At 46.5% G+C, this 14563-nt stretch overlaps 1 protein-coding gene across 1 annotated transcript; it reads left to right on the top strand.

Annotated features, from left to right (window-relative positions):
• Positions 1-9397: 9397 nt before the first annotated feature.
• LOC122374203 (adult-specific cuticular protein ACP-20-like) lies at positions 9398-10726 on the top strand. The gene has a single exon (XM_043352813.1). It carries the CDS (start codon positions 9422-9424, stop codon positions 10082-10084), a length of 663 nt encoding a protein of 220 aa, XP_043208748.1. The 5' UTR covers positions 9398-9421; the 3' UTR covers positions 10085-10726.
• Positions 10727-14563: the final 3837 nt, after the last annotated feature.

Raw genomic sequence — 14563 nt, forward strand, 5'->3', positions numbered from 1 at the left:
TTTGGTGTCTACTGCAGGCTCGAAGGGACTACTGATTCGTTCAGGCGATTCACGTGCCCATTTATGTCACTTATAGTGCAGGGGGCATCTTCCCCAACGCCAGGGGGCGTCTTTCCCACCCTGTGGGGTAAGATGCCCCCTTAAACTTCTTCAGGAAAATGCTTAATAGCAAAAAAAGTTATCATATTTCAGGCACGAAAGTGTGATATTTTTGGAGAAAAATGATGTCGGCTTCCGTTGAAACTCCAAGTTTTTGCTCTCCGATCGTCATTTTCGAATAATATATGACATAGTAAAACCCTGGGCATCTTTCCCCACTCTCCCCTATATACATTTTGATCTTTCTGAACCACGTGACCTCGCTTTTATGCAAATTCATTAACTTTTTTGAAGGTGGGAGCCGGGAGGGTCCCTGCACCAAATCAAATCGCATCAAAATTTGCACCAAATCTCTTTCACAGCAAAATTCTTCAGATCATGAATTTATTTTAGTGCTTTAATCGAAAATAATGATCTGATGATTTTATTTGATTTGATGAGTGAGGTATATAAATATCTGTGTAGCCCTAACTGACGACTTTAAAGAAACGCAATGAACCTATTTGGACCAAATATGCACCAAATATGCACCTAATCTACACCTAATCCGCACCAAATGTGTACTAGATGGCCGTCGTGAAAACGGCTTATAACAACTGACGGCACGATGCGTATTTACGAGAAGGGTGCACAGTGCACACCTAACAGGAAAAATACTCGTGTGGGCTACTGATGCCTGCAATGTTGACACGGCTGGTACTTGGTAGTTGCCGTAAACCAGGGGCGTCGCCACGGATTTTTGACTGGGGGGGGGGGGGACGGATCGGGCGACTTAACCCGCGCCGGGCCGGGAGGGGGAGGGGGGGGGGGTTGAACACTGAGGTTTTTCGCACAGATATCTCAAAAACGGCACCTGTTCGTGCATCTTTTCCGCACATGTTGTGAAAATTTCAGACCCAAGTCGCCCTAGGTCAGGTCACCAGGTCACGCCAAGTCAGGGGCGGTCGCAGACTTGGAGTTTGGGGGGGGGGCAACTTGGCAAAGGGGCCCCTGCGCTGACCCGGGGGGCCCGGTGCTAGCTTAAAGGGGCCCACGGGCGTAGTGCACGGGTGCAGAAATCTAGGCCATGGCCGGTGAAGCGGGGGGAGGGGGGGGGGTAGGGAGCGGCTTGAGGGTGCACCATGTCGAAAAGGTACCGAAAAGTGCATTTTGAAGCATTGATTATGTCAATAATTCACGCAACTGTGAATGGACTACCGCAAAAGTGAAGGCGGCTAACTTTGCAATTTTCTTTGCAAAAAAAACTTTGCCATTTTTTAAGATCATCGTGCTAAAACTTTTAACAGTGGCTCATCGGTATCTGTTCACACATGTGTTCCGACTTCCGTTTAATCTTTTTTCACTTGAGCACAAATGCAAATTTTGAAGACCATTACAGTAGCAAATGCTTCAAAAGACGGATAGTGGGCAAAATATCCTAAATTTGTCGTGCTGCATGGAAAGAAGTGTTGCTGAGGAAAGGGGGTTTTGTTCCAGATTATTGTGGATGCAGAATACATTGTCTGCACTCACTGCAGAATTATTGTTGGTGCAACTGCGCCCACTGCACCCATGGTTCCTACACTTATGGGCCCATCGAAAGCACTTCGGCGAAACCTATCGCCTAGAGGCTGCAATGGGGCCCTTAGAGTACGGTGTCAGACCCCCAGAGGCCGGCGTTGGACCCAAGGGTCAGCGAAGGGCCTCAAAGGCCCCAGTTAGGGCCCCAGAGGCTGATGTGGGCCTTCATAAGCAAGTGCGTGACGCCCAAAGGTAAGGCTTGAGCCCCCCAGAGAACTTAATAGGGCCATCAGTGGCCAGTGTAGAGACCTCATAGGCCAGTTTGCGGGCCCCTCAGAGGCTAGTGTGGGGCCTCAGGTGTCGCTATGAGGCACTTAAAGACCGGTATGGGTCCTCAGAAGCCGGCATCGATCCTTCAGAAGCCAGTACGGGGCCCTCAGAGGCACATAAGGGCAGTTTCGGTCCCAGAGACAGAAATGGGACCATCAGAGGCCGGTGTGGGTCGTGGGACCTTTAAAGGCTGGTTTTGGCTCTTAGGGGCCAGTTTAGAGCCCTCAGAGACCAGTACAGGGCCTGCAAAGGGCAGTTTGAGACCATCAGAGACCGAATTGGGCACTCGGAGGGTAATATGGGTCCTTACAGGCCAGCATGGAGCCATCAGAGGTTAGGGTGGGGCCCTAAAAGACCAACATGGGCCGGCGTTGGACCCCAGAGGCCAGAAGAGGGCCCTCAAAGGCCAAGATGGGCCCTCAGACTAGGCCGATGCGGGCCCTTAGAGGCCGGCATCAGGTCTTCAGAAGCCCGTGCGGGGCCCTCAGAGGCTAAGATGGGTCCTTACAGGCCAGCACGGGCCCTCAGAGGTCAGTGTGGGGCCCTAAAAGACCGGCATGGGCCGGCGTTGGACCCCAGAGGCCAACAGAAGGCCCTCAAAGGCCAAGATGGGCCCGCAAAAGCCGATGCTGACCCTTAGAGGCCGGCATCGGGTCTTCAGAATCCAGTGCAGGGGGCTCTCGGAGGCTAATATGGGCCCTTACAGGCCAGCATGGGGCCCTCAAAGATCAGAATGGGACCCTAAAAGACTGGCATTGGCCGGCGTTGGACCCCAGAGGCCAGCAGAGGGCCTCAAAGGCCAAGATGGGCCTTCAGAGGCCGATGCGGACCCTTAGAGGTCGGCATCGGGTCTTCAGAATCCAGTGTGGGGCCCATAGAGGCTAATGTGTATCCTTACAGGCCAGCATGGGCCCTCAGAGGTCAGTGTGGGGGCCCTAAAAGACCGGCATGGGCCGGCGTTGGACCCCAGAGGCCAGCGGAGGGCCCTCAAAGGCCAAGATGGGCCCTCACACGCCGATGCGGGCCCTGAGCGGCCGGCATTGGGTCATCAGAATCCAGTGCGGGGGGCCCTTAGAGGCTAATGTGAGTCCTTACAGGCCAGCATGGGCCCTTAGAGGTCAGTGTGGGGCCCTAAAAGGCCGGCATGGGCCGGCGTTGGACCCCAGAGACCAGCGGAGGGCCCTCAAAGGCCAAGATGGCCCCCCAGAGGCCGATGCTGGCTCGACATCGGGTCTTCAGAATCCAGTGCGGGGTCTTGGGCTAGGCTAGGCTAGTTTTCACACTTTGAAGACATAAACGAGATTGAACTGGAAAACATTATTACTAACACAAATAATGTTGGCGGTGGAATTGATGGTATCAATGCTCGTATTTTCAAATCGACATTCCGTGCAATATTAAGGCAGCTTGTCTTCTTTTTTAACCTTTGCTTACGCCAAGGTATGTTTCCATCCGGCCTGAAAAGAGCAGTTATCAAGCCAATTTATAAAACAGGTAGTAAAGACAGGTTCTCAAACTACCGACCTATCAGTATCTTGCCTTTTTTGTCTAAAATACTAGAAAAAATAATATATAATAGATTAGAGTACTATTTCGATAGTAACGAAATTATAAGTAGCTATCAATTTGGGTTTAGGAAAGACATGAGCACATATATGCCCATCCTTTTGGTGCAAGATAAGATCACTGAAGCATTTGAAGCAGGCAAAGTTGTATGTGGCATTTACCTAGACCTCCGCAAAGCTTTCGATACTGTAAATGTGAATATTTTACTACAAAAGCTATATAGGTATGGCATTCGTGGGCAGGCTCATATGATGATTAAATCATATTTACAGGACCGTACACAGTGTGTCGAGATAGATCACTCACGATCTAGCCTCATTCCCATCGATATCGGTGTGCCACAGGGATCGATTTTAGGACCACTCCTCTTTCTTATTTACATTAATGACTTCCCTTCAATATCTCCCAATTTTAATGCATATTTGTATGCAGATGACACAGCAATTTTCGTTGAAGGGAAAGATGAGCGACAACTGCAGTCACGGATAAATAACATTGTGCCTAAAATTTCAGATTGGTTTGCAGCAAACCAACTTTCAATCAATACAGACAAAAAATTTTGTCAGCTTTACAATAACTCGCGCAATAAAATAATAATAACCGTCTCCCTTACTGGTAACAACATCAAGTTTGTTAAAACAATGAAATACCTAGGTATGTATATAGATGACGACATGCGATGGAAATCGCACATTGCTCACCTCACCAAGATACTTAGCCGAAATGTCGGACTTATAAGCAGAGTCCGGTATTTTGTTACCAGTAAACAGTTGCTGCTGCTATACAATGCCCTTTTCTTACCGTATGTGAACTATTGTTGCATGATCTTTAGTAATACTTACAGTACTAGCATCACCAAACTACAAACCCTACAAAAACGAGTCATTAGGTTGATTGATGGTAGTGAGAGGCTTGCTCACACTGCCCCTATTTTTAAAAAGCTGAAGCTGCTTCGTCTTACCGACATCGGTAAACAGCAATCATTACTTTTACTGCATCGTAAGCTAAATGAAACTTTGCCCACATCCCTAGATAACTTTTTTACCTTAGCTGAACCAGACCGAGTCACGCGCTCAGCTCATCATTTCAATGAAATGTTCACTGAAAAACTATACCGTACACACACGATACGATGGGCTGGTCCCAGGCTCTGGAACCAAATAATCAGTCCTATGTTTCCGAACATACAGACAATCCCGGCATCCAAAAGACAGCTAAAAAATATAATAAGAGGTTCTCTTTTAGACTCGTACTGATATTCATATGCACCTAACCTTACCTTAGATTCTTACTGATATCCTGGTAGGAAGGCCCTCATGGCCCTGCGACCTTGCGCGGCGGGCGTCGAGGTGCTGTGTTTGCCGCATAGGTCCGTCGGGGTCGGATAGCCGGCCCTCGGCGCCTGCCGCCGGGGACGTGGGGCTAGTCTGCGTTCCATTTCTACTATTTCTATTTTTCTGTCCTGTTTTTTTTTTCTCAGTAGTGTCTTGTTAAATCAGTTGAGGAGAGAGAGAGGTGGTACATTTCAGTGTTCCGTTTTTACAGTCATACCAAAATGGAATATTTTGGTAATACCCACTGATCATTTGTGTACCTATGGTAGTGTCGTTTGCCGTTTTGGTTATATGTGTATCACTTTCTTTGTATTGTATCAATGTGTCATGTGCCGTTTATGTTGTGTATGTGCGTTTGTGGATTTTTTTTTTGCGCCTGCCGCAAGAGGAAGTCCTAGAAGTTTTAGATACCGTAGTGGTCTCTATCTCCGATAGAGAAAACAATATTAGAATAACTCGCCCCTCATCTACCCCGCCTGCCGAGTTAGGCTCGCCCAGCAACAAGCTTGCTTAGCTGGGTGGCCTATTTCGGTGGGCACTTGACCATGCTGAAACCTGACCAGGAACCGACACCGACCTTTTGATCTGCATGCTACCGGCTTATACCCATGTCCTTGTGTGATTGTTCCAACTCCCTGTACGAATGTGTAACTAACCAAGGTATGAATGTATAGGTACTGAAGAAAAAAAAACAAAACAAAAAACGTAGTGTCTAGTCAAAGCTATTTTTAGCTTTGATTTCTTTCCGCCCCTTGTATGCATGACTCATAACACTACTTGCGTCTGTATTTGGCTGCACAGGTTTTTTTCGCTTCTTTTTTTGTTATTTTCCTTTTCTTAGCAGGGAGTGTCACGACTTGCATATTTTTGTTTTTGGTGTTAACGTATGGTTCTGTGGTCGTGCGGGACCGTGGGTGGACACTCCTGGTCGTCTGTTCATGGGCGGCGGACTATTTTGTAGATTAGTTAGTAAAAAAAAAAAAAATGAATCTTGTCTTGGTAGCCTAAGAGCACGTTTTGGATAATAAATCTCAGTCCATTCTTCGGCAACTGCGCTCCAAAGCCGATAATGCAGAAACTTGCATTTTGTAGCCTTGAACTGACCTTGACCTCACCTCTGACCTACTTAACCCGCGCATGACTGGGGTATTTTTCATAACGCGAGTGACTGAGGAGGGAGGAGGGGGCTCTCCAGAGACCCCCTCTCCTATCTCCGAAACTACTGGGCCAATCGTCAACATTCAAACGGCGTCTGATAGCCCTGGAAAAACTGTCGAAAGAAACCTATTTTCATTGACCTCGAGGTCACCGATGACGTCACAGGTCATGTCAAAAAAAAAAATTATCGGCTTTTTTGCTTGTTTACAATTTAGGCTCTGGCCGCCGGATCAGGCTCATTTTTGGTATACGCATTCCTTGATATATGCCTTAGATACCCTGAGGGTACCAAACTTTTACTCCTAATTTTTCAGGTCAAGGCCAGGCCATCCTAGGTCACGAAAATTGTATATCATGTATCGGTCACGTGACGCATGATTTATGGTCCATTTCACACGTAGATTTAAAAAACAATGTCGTCTGTGTCATTTGTGGTCATTTTCAGCTGCATTTACCGGAGGTCAGGTCAATTTCAGGTAAGAAAATGTCAAATTTTGAAAATGAAATTTTTCAACAAAACAGGTGGCTATCAGATGCAGTTTGAGCTGGGGCATCCCACGATAGATCGACCAAAGCCGTACACCCTCATATTTTATTTTTTTGCTTAAAATTGGTCTAATGGGTTGTGATGGGCGGGGAAGCCAGCTGTGCCAAGGATTTTTTTCTTCGAACAACGGTTTCCGAGATATAGCCTCAGGCAATTCCTGGAGGTCACGCTGCAACCCTATGTTTGGCGGCTTATAACTCAGAAACTATTGGTTTTCTATGGTAAAAACTTTATATGGTTCAACTCGCAATCAACCAACAAACGTTTTGGCTATCTCGGATTTTCGATTTTTGAAAATTTTGATCACGTGACATCTTGACCTTTTTTTCGAAGAGTGACCTTGATATTTTCCCAACTGAAAGTCGCAATTATGTCTGATGACGATTAAAGCCTTATCAATTGTCATTCATATGCGCAAATAAAAAAAGTGGCTTTCGGCCTGCGTTGACCTCAGTCAGGTCATTTTTATGACCTGTCCATTATTACGAGCGGGAGCGACGCGAAATCTCGAGAATAAAGCAAGATAGCGACAAGCGGTAAACGGTACAGGATTCACACGGATAAGGTCTACAATTTTTACGGAGGTCATTTTCAGGTCAGGTCAAAGATGACGTCACAGGGGTAAAAAGGAAGTCAAAATAGTTTTGGCTGTGCCTTTTGATCTAATAAAGAAAGAGACGTGGAACAGGCACCATTGTGTTTGCTTTCGCCTAGCGCCAGTTCGTTTTGAATTTCAATACCGATGACCTAAGATCAGGTCAATTTCTTGACCACCCCATTATAAAGTCAATTGGGGAAAAATGAGCTCCCTTGTTTTTACACTAAAACGCGTCTGAATTGCCTAATACACCATGAGTGACTTCATATGCGACTAACTTTGACTACCTTGAGACCTTTTTGCTCTTGGTCAACTGTGACGTTGCTCTTGGGTCATGTGACGTCGTTAAAGGTCACCAAATGTTTTTTTTGCTAATAACTCCTTACAGGTTTGAGATACAGCCGCGCGGATAGGCTCATTGTGTTCAGCTCGTGAAAGCCCAGCGAATGATATATATGATGACCTTTAAGTCACGTGACCTAAGGTCAACTTTTGACCTTGACCGTTCGAGGTCAACATACACATGCTTCGATGCGGATCGACGAGAGGATCACGATGGTGCTATTAGTTTGTTCATAGCTGGGATACTTTGAAAGTTAGTCGAGAAAAAACTTCATATATATGTAGTGCCGCCATTTAGACTTTCTTTTTACCCCTGTGACGTCATCTTTGACCTGACCTGAAAATGACCTGAGTAAAAATTGTAGACCTTATCCATGTGTGCTTTGTGCGGTTTACCACTTGTCGCTATCTTGCTTTGTTCTCGAGATCTCGCTGTCGCTCCCGCTCGTAATAATGGGAAGGTCATAAAAATGACCTGACCTGAGGTCAACGCAGGCCGAAAGCTACTTTTTTATTTGCGCATATGAATGACAATTGATAAGGCTTTAATCGTCATCAGACATAATTGCGACTTTCAGTTGGGAAAATATCAAGGTCACTCTTCGAAAAAAGGTCAAGATGTCACGTGATCAAAATTTTCAAAAATCGAAAATCCGAGATAGCCAAAACGTTTGTTGGTTGATTGCGAGTTGAACCATATAAAGTTTTTACCATAGAAAACCAACAGTTTCTGAGTTATAAACCGCCAAACATGGGGTTGCAGTGTGACCTCCAGGAACTGCCCGAGGCTATATCTCGGAAACTGTTGTTCGAAGAAAAAAAATCCTTGCCACAGCTGGGTTCCCCGCCCATCACAACCCATTAGACCAATTTTAAGCAAAAAATAAAATATGAGGGTGTAAATTTTATTTATTTTTGGTCGATCTATCGTGGAATGCCCCAGCTCTGGAACACGATGGTGACATTTATATTGCTGTTCGATGTCAAAAACGTACTGAAAAGGAATTTTGGAAAAAATATAATTGTAAAATTTTGACAATAATGCAAATAACTTGGCTATCTTTGAAGGTATCGGGCTAAAACTTGCAAGGTAGTTCATAAGTGTGTGTTCTATCACATTTTTCCGTTTTTTTTTTTTGCGAAAAATCAAATACCTACTTTTTGGAAAAAATCAGAAAATACATTTTTTGTAATTGTAAAAATATGTTTTTCAAAATTTTCAAATCTCGAAAATTTGAGATAGCAGTTTGATAGCTACGTGTATTTGTAGTCCACTGATGCAATGAAATGTAATCTAGCTTTAAAACTAAGCTCTTGAGAGCTGTAATTCAATATTTTGCATCAAAATCGGCCGACATGACGTCACTCTGACGTCATTTCCGGCCAAGCTGTGGTAGTTAGGAAGTTTAAATTTTTAACAAAAGGTGTCAAATTGATGCTTCTGAGGGTACTGCAAGTTGTGTGTTGATCCGTGAAACGTTTAAGAAGATATTGCCGAAACACGTGAGGGGGGCTTTGTAGAGCCCCCCCCCCCAGTCATGCGCGGGTTAAGCAAACAAAGTTGTGGTCCACAGATTTGTCTTGTTAAGAGCTTTCGATTGCTTATCGTCCCGTCTTTCTACGACTATCGGTTCGGAAGTAAGACGAGGGGGGCAGAATAGGTCCCACCCACCCAGCAGGGCGCGTTTGGCTGAATAGTCCAGCAAGAGGACGGGGAATGGCGGACTGGCCAGAGGCTATGGCGCGGGGCCGAGCCCACGCCCTACGGTGCGCGGGTTCGGCACTTTTTATTCATTCTGTCCCAAGCATTGCTTACAGCAGTACAGTGTTGCCACACCTCGATGTCGGGTCGGCCGGCGGGACCACTACCTACTGTATATAAAAGTGGTCGCCCGTCTTTCACCGTCACCAGTCGTGGCCGCCTGCAGCAAGCTCAGTGTCTGCACAATGCGCGCCCTCATTGTCGCCGTCCTCATCGCCGTGGCCAGCGGCTCCGGCATCGGCTACGGCGGACCGGGCAGAGGCTATGGCGCGGGGCCGATCGGCGCTGCTGTCGTGATCGGTAAAAGCCACGGCAGAGGCTACGGAGGCTACGGGCGAGGCTACGGCGGTCTCGGCTACGGCCACCTGGGCGTCGGCAAGGCTGTGGCTGCCGTGCGCCCCGCGCCTATCGTGCACGGCGTTCATAAGGCCGTCGCCGTCGACTACGCCGAGCCGCGGCCGTACCACTACCAGTACGCCGTCGACGACCCTCACTACGGACCCATGTTCAACAAGCAGGAGGAGGCCGACGGTGCCGGTAACGTTGTGGGCTCGTACGCCGTCAACCTGCCCGACGGCCGCACCCAGATCGTCAAGTACGTCGCCGACGGATACAGCGGCTTCAACGCCGAGGTCAGCTACGAGGGCTACGCCCATCACCCGCAGGTGGCTCGCGGCTACGGCTACGGCGGCGGGCGAGTCGGGTACGGCGGCGGCCGTATCGTGGGTCTGGCGGGGGGCCGTGGCGCCGGTCTGGCGGGGGGCCGAGGCAGAGGTCTGGTAGGGGGCTACGGCAGAGGTCGTGGTCTCCGTGGAGGCTACGGCCGTGTCCCAGTCTACCGGCACTGACCGGGAGCGATATGGTAACAGTTGTATATTGTCACAGTGGTGTATTGTAACAGTGGTATATTGTAACTGATGCATGTTAGCGTAGTTCTGTTAATGTTTGCAGTGTTGTTGTTGTCTTGTTGTAGGGGAAGGTGGGGGAACACCGCCCTTTGGGGAACACCGCCCACCCCGATATCAGAAATATAAAAAGGTCTAGCGCGACAGCTGACTGTCTTTTGGCAGCGTAGCGTCAACAGAAGTGCAGGTATGGGCACTGGGCAGTGCACCGCATTGGTTTAGGTGATTTCCGAGAAATTCCTAATTCTACGTTTCGTTAATACGTTTTATACTTTTTCTAGCAAAATAAGCAGAAGAAAACTTATCTTGTTTGACAGATATTAGTCCTGAAGTAGTATATTTTTTGCCATAATTAGGACTGATCCAAGCATTACGTGCTCCTGCTCGAGCGAAATTTTTGTCGTGCTGCCATATTAAAGGATTTTTTTTTTTAAAGAAAAAATGGAGACACTTGGGTAACACCGCCCACTTGGGCACTTTGGTATTTAATAGCACATTGTGACACCAAACCCAAGAGTGGCGCATTTCAAATAAAGAAAGAACGTTGCTGCTATGTCTTCTTTTTATTGGATAATGCTAAATTTCGAAAAAATGAAATTTTGAGACTTTAAGTCGTCTAGTTATATAGATTTAAATGAGTACTACATTGTACAACAGATGTAATAAAATCGTTCCCACTGCATTTTATAGATATACTAAAATGCCTCGAAATTTACGGGCGTGTGTATGCTGCCTGTGTGTGCCATATTTATTGTTTTTAATCTTGTGACTCCGTCTTTTAGTGAGTCAATTGCCTGTTGACGGTCTGTTGAATAAATACAAATACAAAATACGATAAGAACAACTTAATAGTCCAGTAACCTGCAAATTTCGTTGCCTGCTGAGCCCGGGCGGTGTTACCCAACGGTCGGTGTTACCCCGAAAAAATGTAGACATTAACTAAATGTGGAATAATGCAATTATGGACGACACTACAAGAAAACAACTGGCTGATATGTATGTAAAATTGATGCAACAATCCAATGAAACTGAGAGATTGATCATTTGGCCAAAAAATACGTGACTAGACCCTAAAAGGTTAAGGGGGTCGGTGTTTCCCCCCATCTTCCCCTACATGTTTGTATGTTTTTATTAGTCACCATTTTGGGCTGACTTTAAAACGCTGGCTCGTTCGTGACTGGCGTCACGGGCGTTTTCGGTTTGGCATGCTTTTCATAAAACGATAATTAGCCGTCGGAACGTTGATCAATATGCAATGCTCGTTACTTAGACTTAGAGCTTTATATGTACCAGAATCGCTAAGTATTTGATCAAAGATTTAGAAATATTTAGTCAAATGACACTTATCAACGAGGCTAGGCATACTTTGGAGGATGGGACTGGCATTTAACCCAGTTGTGAACTGCGACAACTACCTGAGGGCGGCACCTCTGTAAGGAGTGGCACCTACGTGAGACACCAAGCTTCATTTTAGTAGGCTTCATCTGGACAGAAGTGAAGGTCGAGATCACCAGGAGGTCATTCAGGGGCTTTTCACGGGTCATCGTGGCAAAGGCTTGCAGCAGGTTCAGGAATCGCCTGGAGGCCGGTGTTGAGGCAAAGGGAGGGTTTATCGAGTGAGGGCAGCAGAGAAGGTCATGACAAAGCGTCGATGAAAGTTTGAAAAATATATCTAATAAAATGAAACTTCAGTCGCTTTTTTCGAGAGATGTTTGCGCCGCGCACGAATATCGTCTGCAGTCGCACCCTATAAGTTTCAGTAAATGAAGATGTTGATGCACACTGTACAAAAGTTTCGCAAGTAAATGCAATCAAAAACACATGATTGCAATTTCATTGCAGCGCAAATTCCTACATTGCTAATGGCAGTTACGCAACAGCTTATGTTGGACAATGAATCAGTTAGTGCCTTCGATCCGAGTAATATGCTTTTGAAGCCCGTTTTTAAATAGGGGAGACCCGGGAGGTATGGGCCGGTTTTGTGAAAAGGCAATTTTCTTCCAGTGGGCAGTGGCTAGACCCTAGACCTGGTTTTTCACTCTGTGTACGTGAAATTGCCTTTCGCCTGCAAAGTGTGCCTGATATTAGGCATTTGGGACCAACTATTTTTCTTGATAACTTTTAATAAATCATGCGCTTTTTCGATCCATCAAAATACACCGGGAGGTATGGGCCATGGCCCATACCTCCCGGCTGTACCTACTATTACCAGCCCAAAACTTAAAAGTGTTTATCATCAAGAGCTGAGCTGACCTTTCTATTCGCCAACCAATGGAATACACGATTACTTTATGAAAATGTAGAGGTATAGCAAGATTGTCCAATGTTTTCCAAAGCGTGCTGCCTTTGTCCAACGAAATTTCGAAGTGAACATTTGACAAAATCGGAATTCGGAAGATCCTAGTTGCGATTGGCACCACTATCATCGACGTAGTAAGGTTGGGGGAGATTTTATCGAAAAGAGATGATAGACGTTCTGCTGAAGAGAGAAAAGTGACTTCTGTCAACTGACCGGTGTGCAGCGAGCAGATATTGATGCGCTGCAACTGTTATGTTTGTTGTTGTGCTGATTTTTTTAAATGGAGGTATGCTTAGGATTGCTGTGCCTATTTGTTTATGCATCAAACAACATCGGTGTTGGCGATATTATCGTTTTAATGGCATATAAAGGCAGTATGTTCACATTACCCCACGGTAGGGCAATTGGAACACACCGTGACTTGGTGGAGAAGTAAGGCTATGCTATTTAAGGTATGCTCAGCTCATCAAAAAAAGAGGCTTTTATGGTGAAAGGAAGCGACATTTGCGCTACTGAAACGGTTTTTGTTCATCCGGGGTTGAACTGAAATTTTGTATGACGAAGAGTACGTCAAAATATGTTCGAATTACCCCACCCTACCGTTCGCCTCCGACATGATTTCGGCCAGCGTTGGTCTTCGGCCCGCGGAGGTCCTGATTCCATCCGGGGGCCCTGAAAACCCCCTAATGGGTCCGCCCCTCCCCTTGGGTGCGTCCCTGCTTCACATAGTCTTCTTTAAGGTAGGGGAAGGTGGGGTAAGACAGCCCAGCGTAGCAAACGGACCATCAGCCTTCCCAGCTGAACGGCTGCTGTTATCTGCTGCTTTATGCACTCACTACCGTTGTGTTCCTTCGTACTAATGGCTAGTGGCTACCTTGATCTCATGTGGCCAGGATGCATAGCTTTTGAGCTGTTGAGAAAAATGTTGTTTTTTTTCGTTAAACTGCAAGATAATATGTGAGGTCTAAGAGTGATTTAAAATCGGCGCCATTCTTGCATAATTAGTTTTTATTTACTTTACTGTGGAGAACAATGTTATAGTCGCACTTTAGGACAGGCATGGTTTCGCAATGTTGGGCTTTTTAAGGGTGCGTTTCACGCGACCTTTACACCACCTGGCGAGGATCTTGCCGACATAGAGATACGTTTCTAGACCATAGATGGCCCTAGCGCTGAACGCCGGTTTGTTGTCACAAGACAAGTATCACATTTCCCCTGTCCATCCATCTGTTAGCGCAGAGGGGTTGGACTGCCGGGCCGCCCCTCCCCATCCGCGCCCCGCGAGTTTCGGGAGGATTGGCACGGGTCGGCCGCGCCGGTCAGGCCGGGCGGAAAGGACCAGATGTCATGCTTTCAGTCATTGGGCCGAACCCGCACCGACACACACGGATAGGGAAATACCGGAAAAATGTAAAGGCTAACAGAATGAGGTACAGGAAAGCAGCTTCAGTCACATTCATAGTGTTAGCTTCATTAATCCTCGCTTGGGGAAGTGGGACGTTTTTTGGTCAAACTTGCAAATCTTGCCCGTAAAAGCGCCGCGAAACTTTGCATAGCTTATCATACATCAATTTCTAATCGCGTGTGAAATTGTGGAACCCCGGTCTCAGAAGTTTTGGTCACCCAGTTCAGGTATAGGTATCCTAGATGCTCGAAGCTCGGGTTATTGCATGAGCTATCAGGCATGAGCTACACTGTATAGTGCCGGACTATCGCATCAGAAGGCACATAAGAATATGCTTTATAAAACTTTTTTTTTTGCAATTTTGTCACCGCTTCAGAGCTACAGTAGATGCCCGAGTCCTTTGAAAGTTGCGGTGCACAATGTAGTAAGGCCATTGGTAGCTACAACTTGTATGTCTCGGAATCTTATAAGTTCATCCGGACTTACACTTACACATCCGGACCGGACTTACAGACGGCACGCGCTGGTCAGCAGAGTGCCGAGCACAGTTGAAAAGCATAGCAAATGTTTTGCCATTGCCTAGACTCTAAAACGAGGGCAATTGTTTGTGAGTGTGATGTTTATAAGATGAAATACGGAGAAAAGTCGGGGTACACTTTTGACATGGACACCCTGTAAATCCCCCAAGAAATCGTTCGGGTCGGAGCTTTCGAAGTGT

Source organism: Amphibalanus amphitrite, unplaced genomic scaffold, assembly GCF_019059575.1.
Source record: "Amphibalanus amphitrite isolate SeventyFive unplaced genomic scaffold, NRLGWU_Aamphi_draft 001619F_arrow, whole genome shotgun sequence".
Classification (NCBI taxonomy): domain Eukaryota; kingdom Metazoa; phylum Arthropoda; class Thecostraca; order Balanomorpha; family Balanidae; genus Amphibalanus; species Amphibalanus amphitrite.

Bases quoted from the DNA above. Each gene is read 5' to 3' on its own strand.
- LOC122374203 (XM_043352813.1), top strand. From the start codon at position 9,422: ATGCGCGCCCTCATTGTCGCCGTCCTCATCGCCGTGGCCAGCGGCTCC.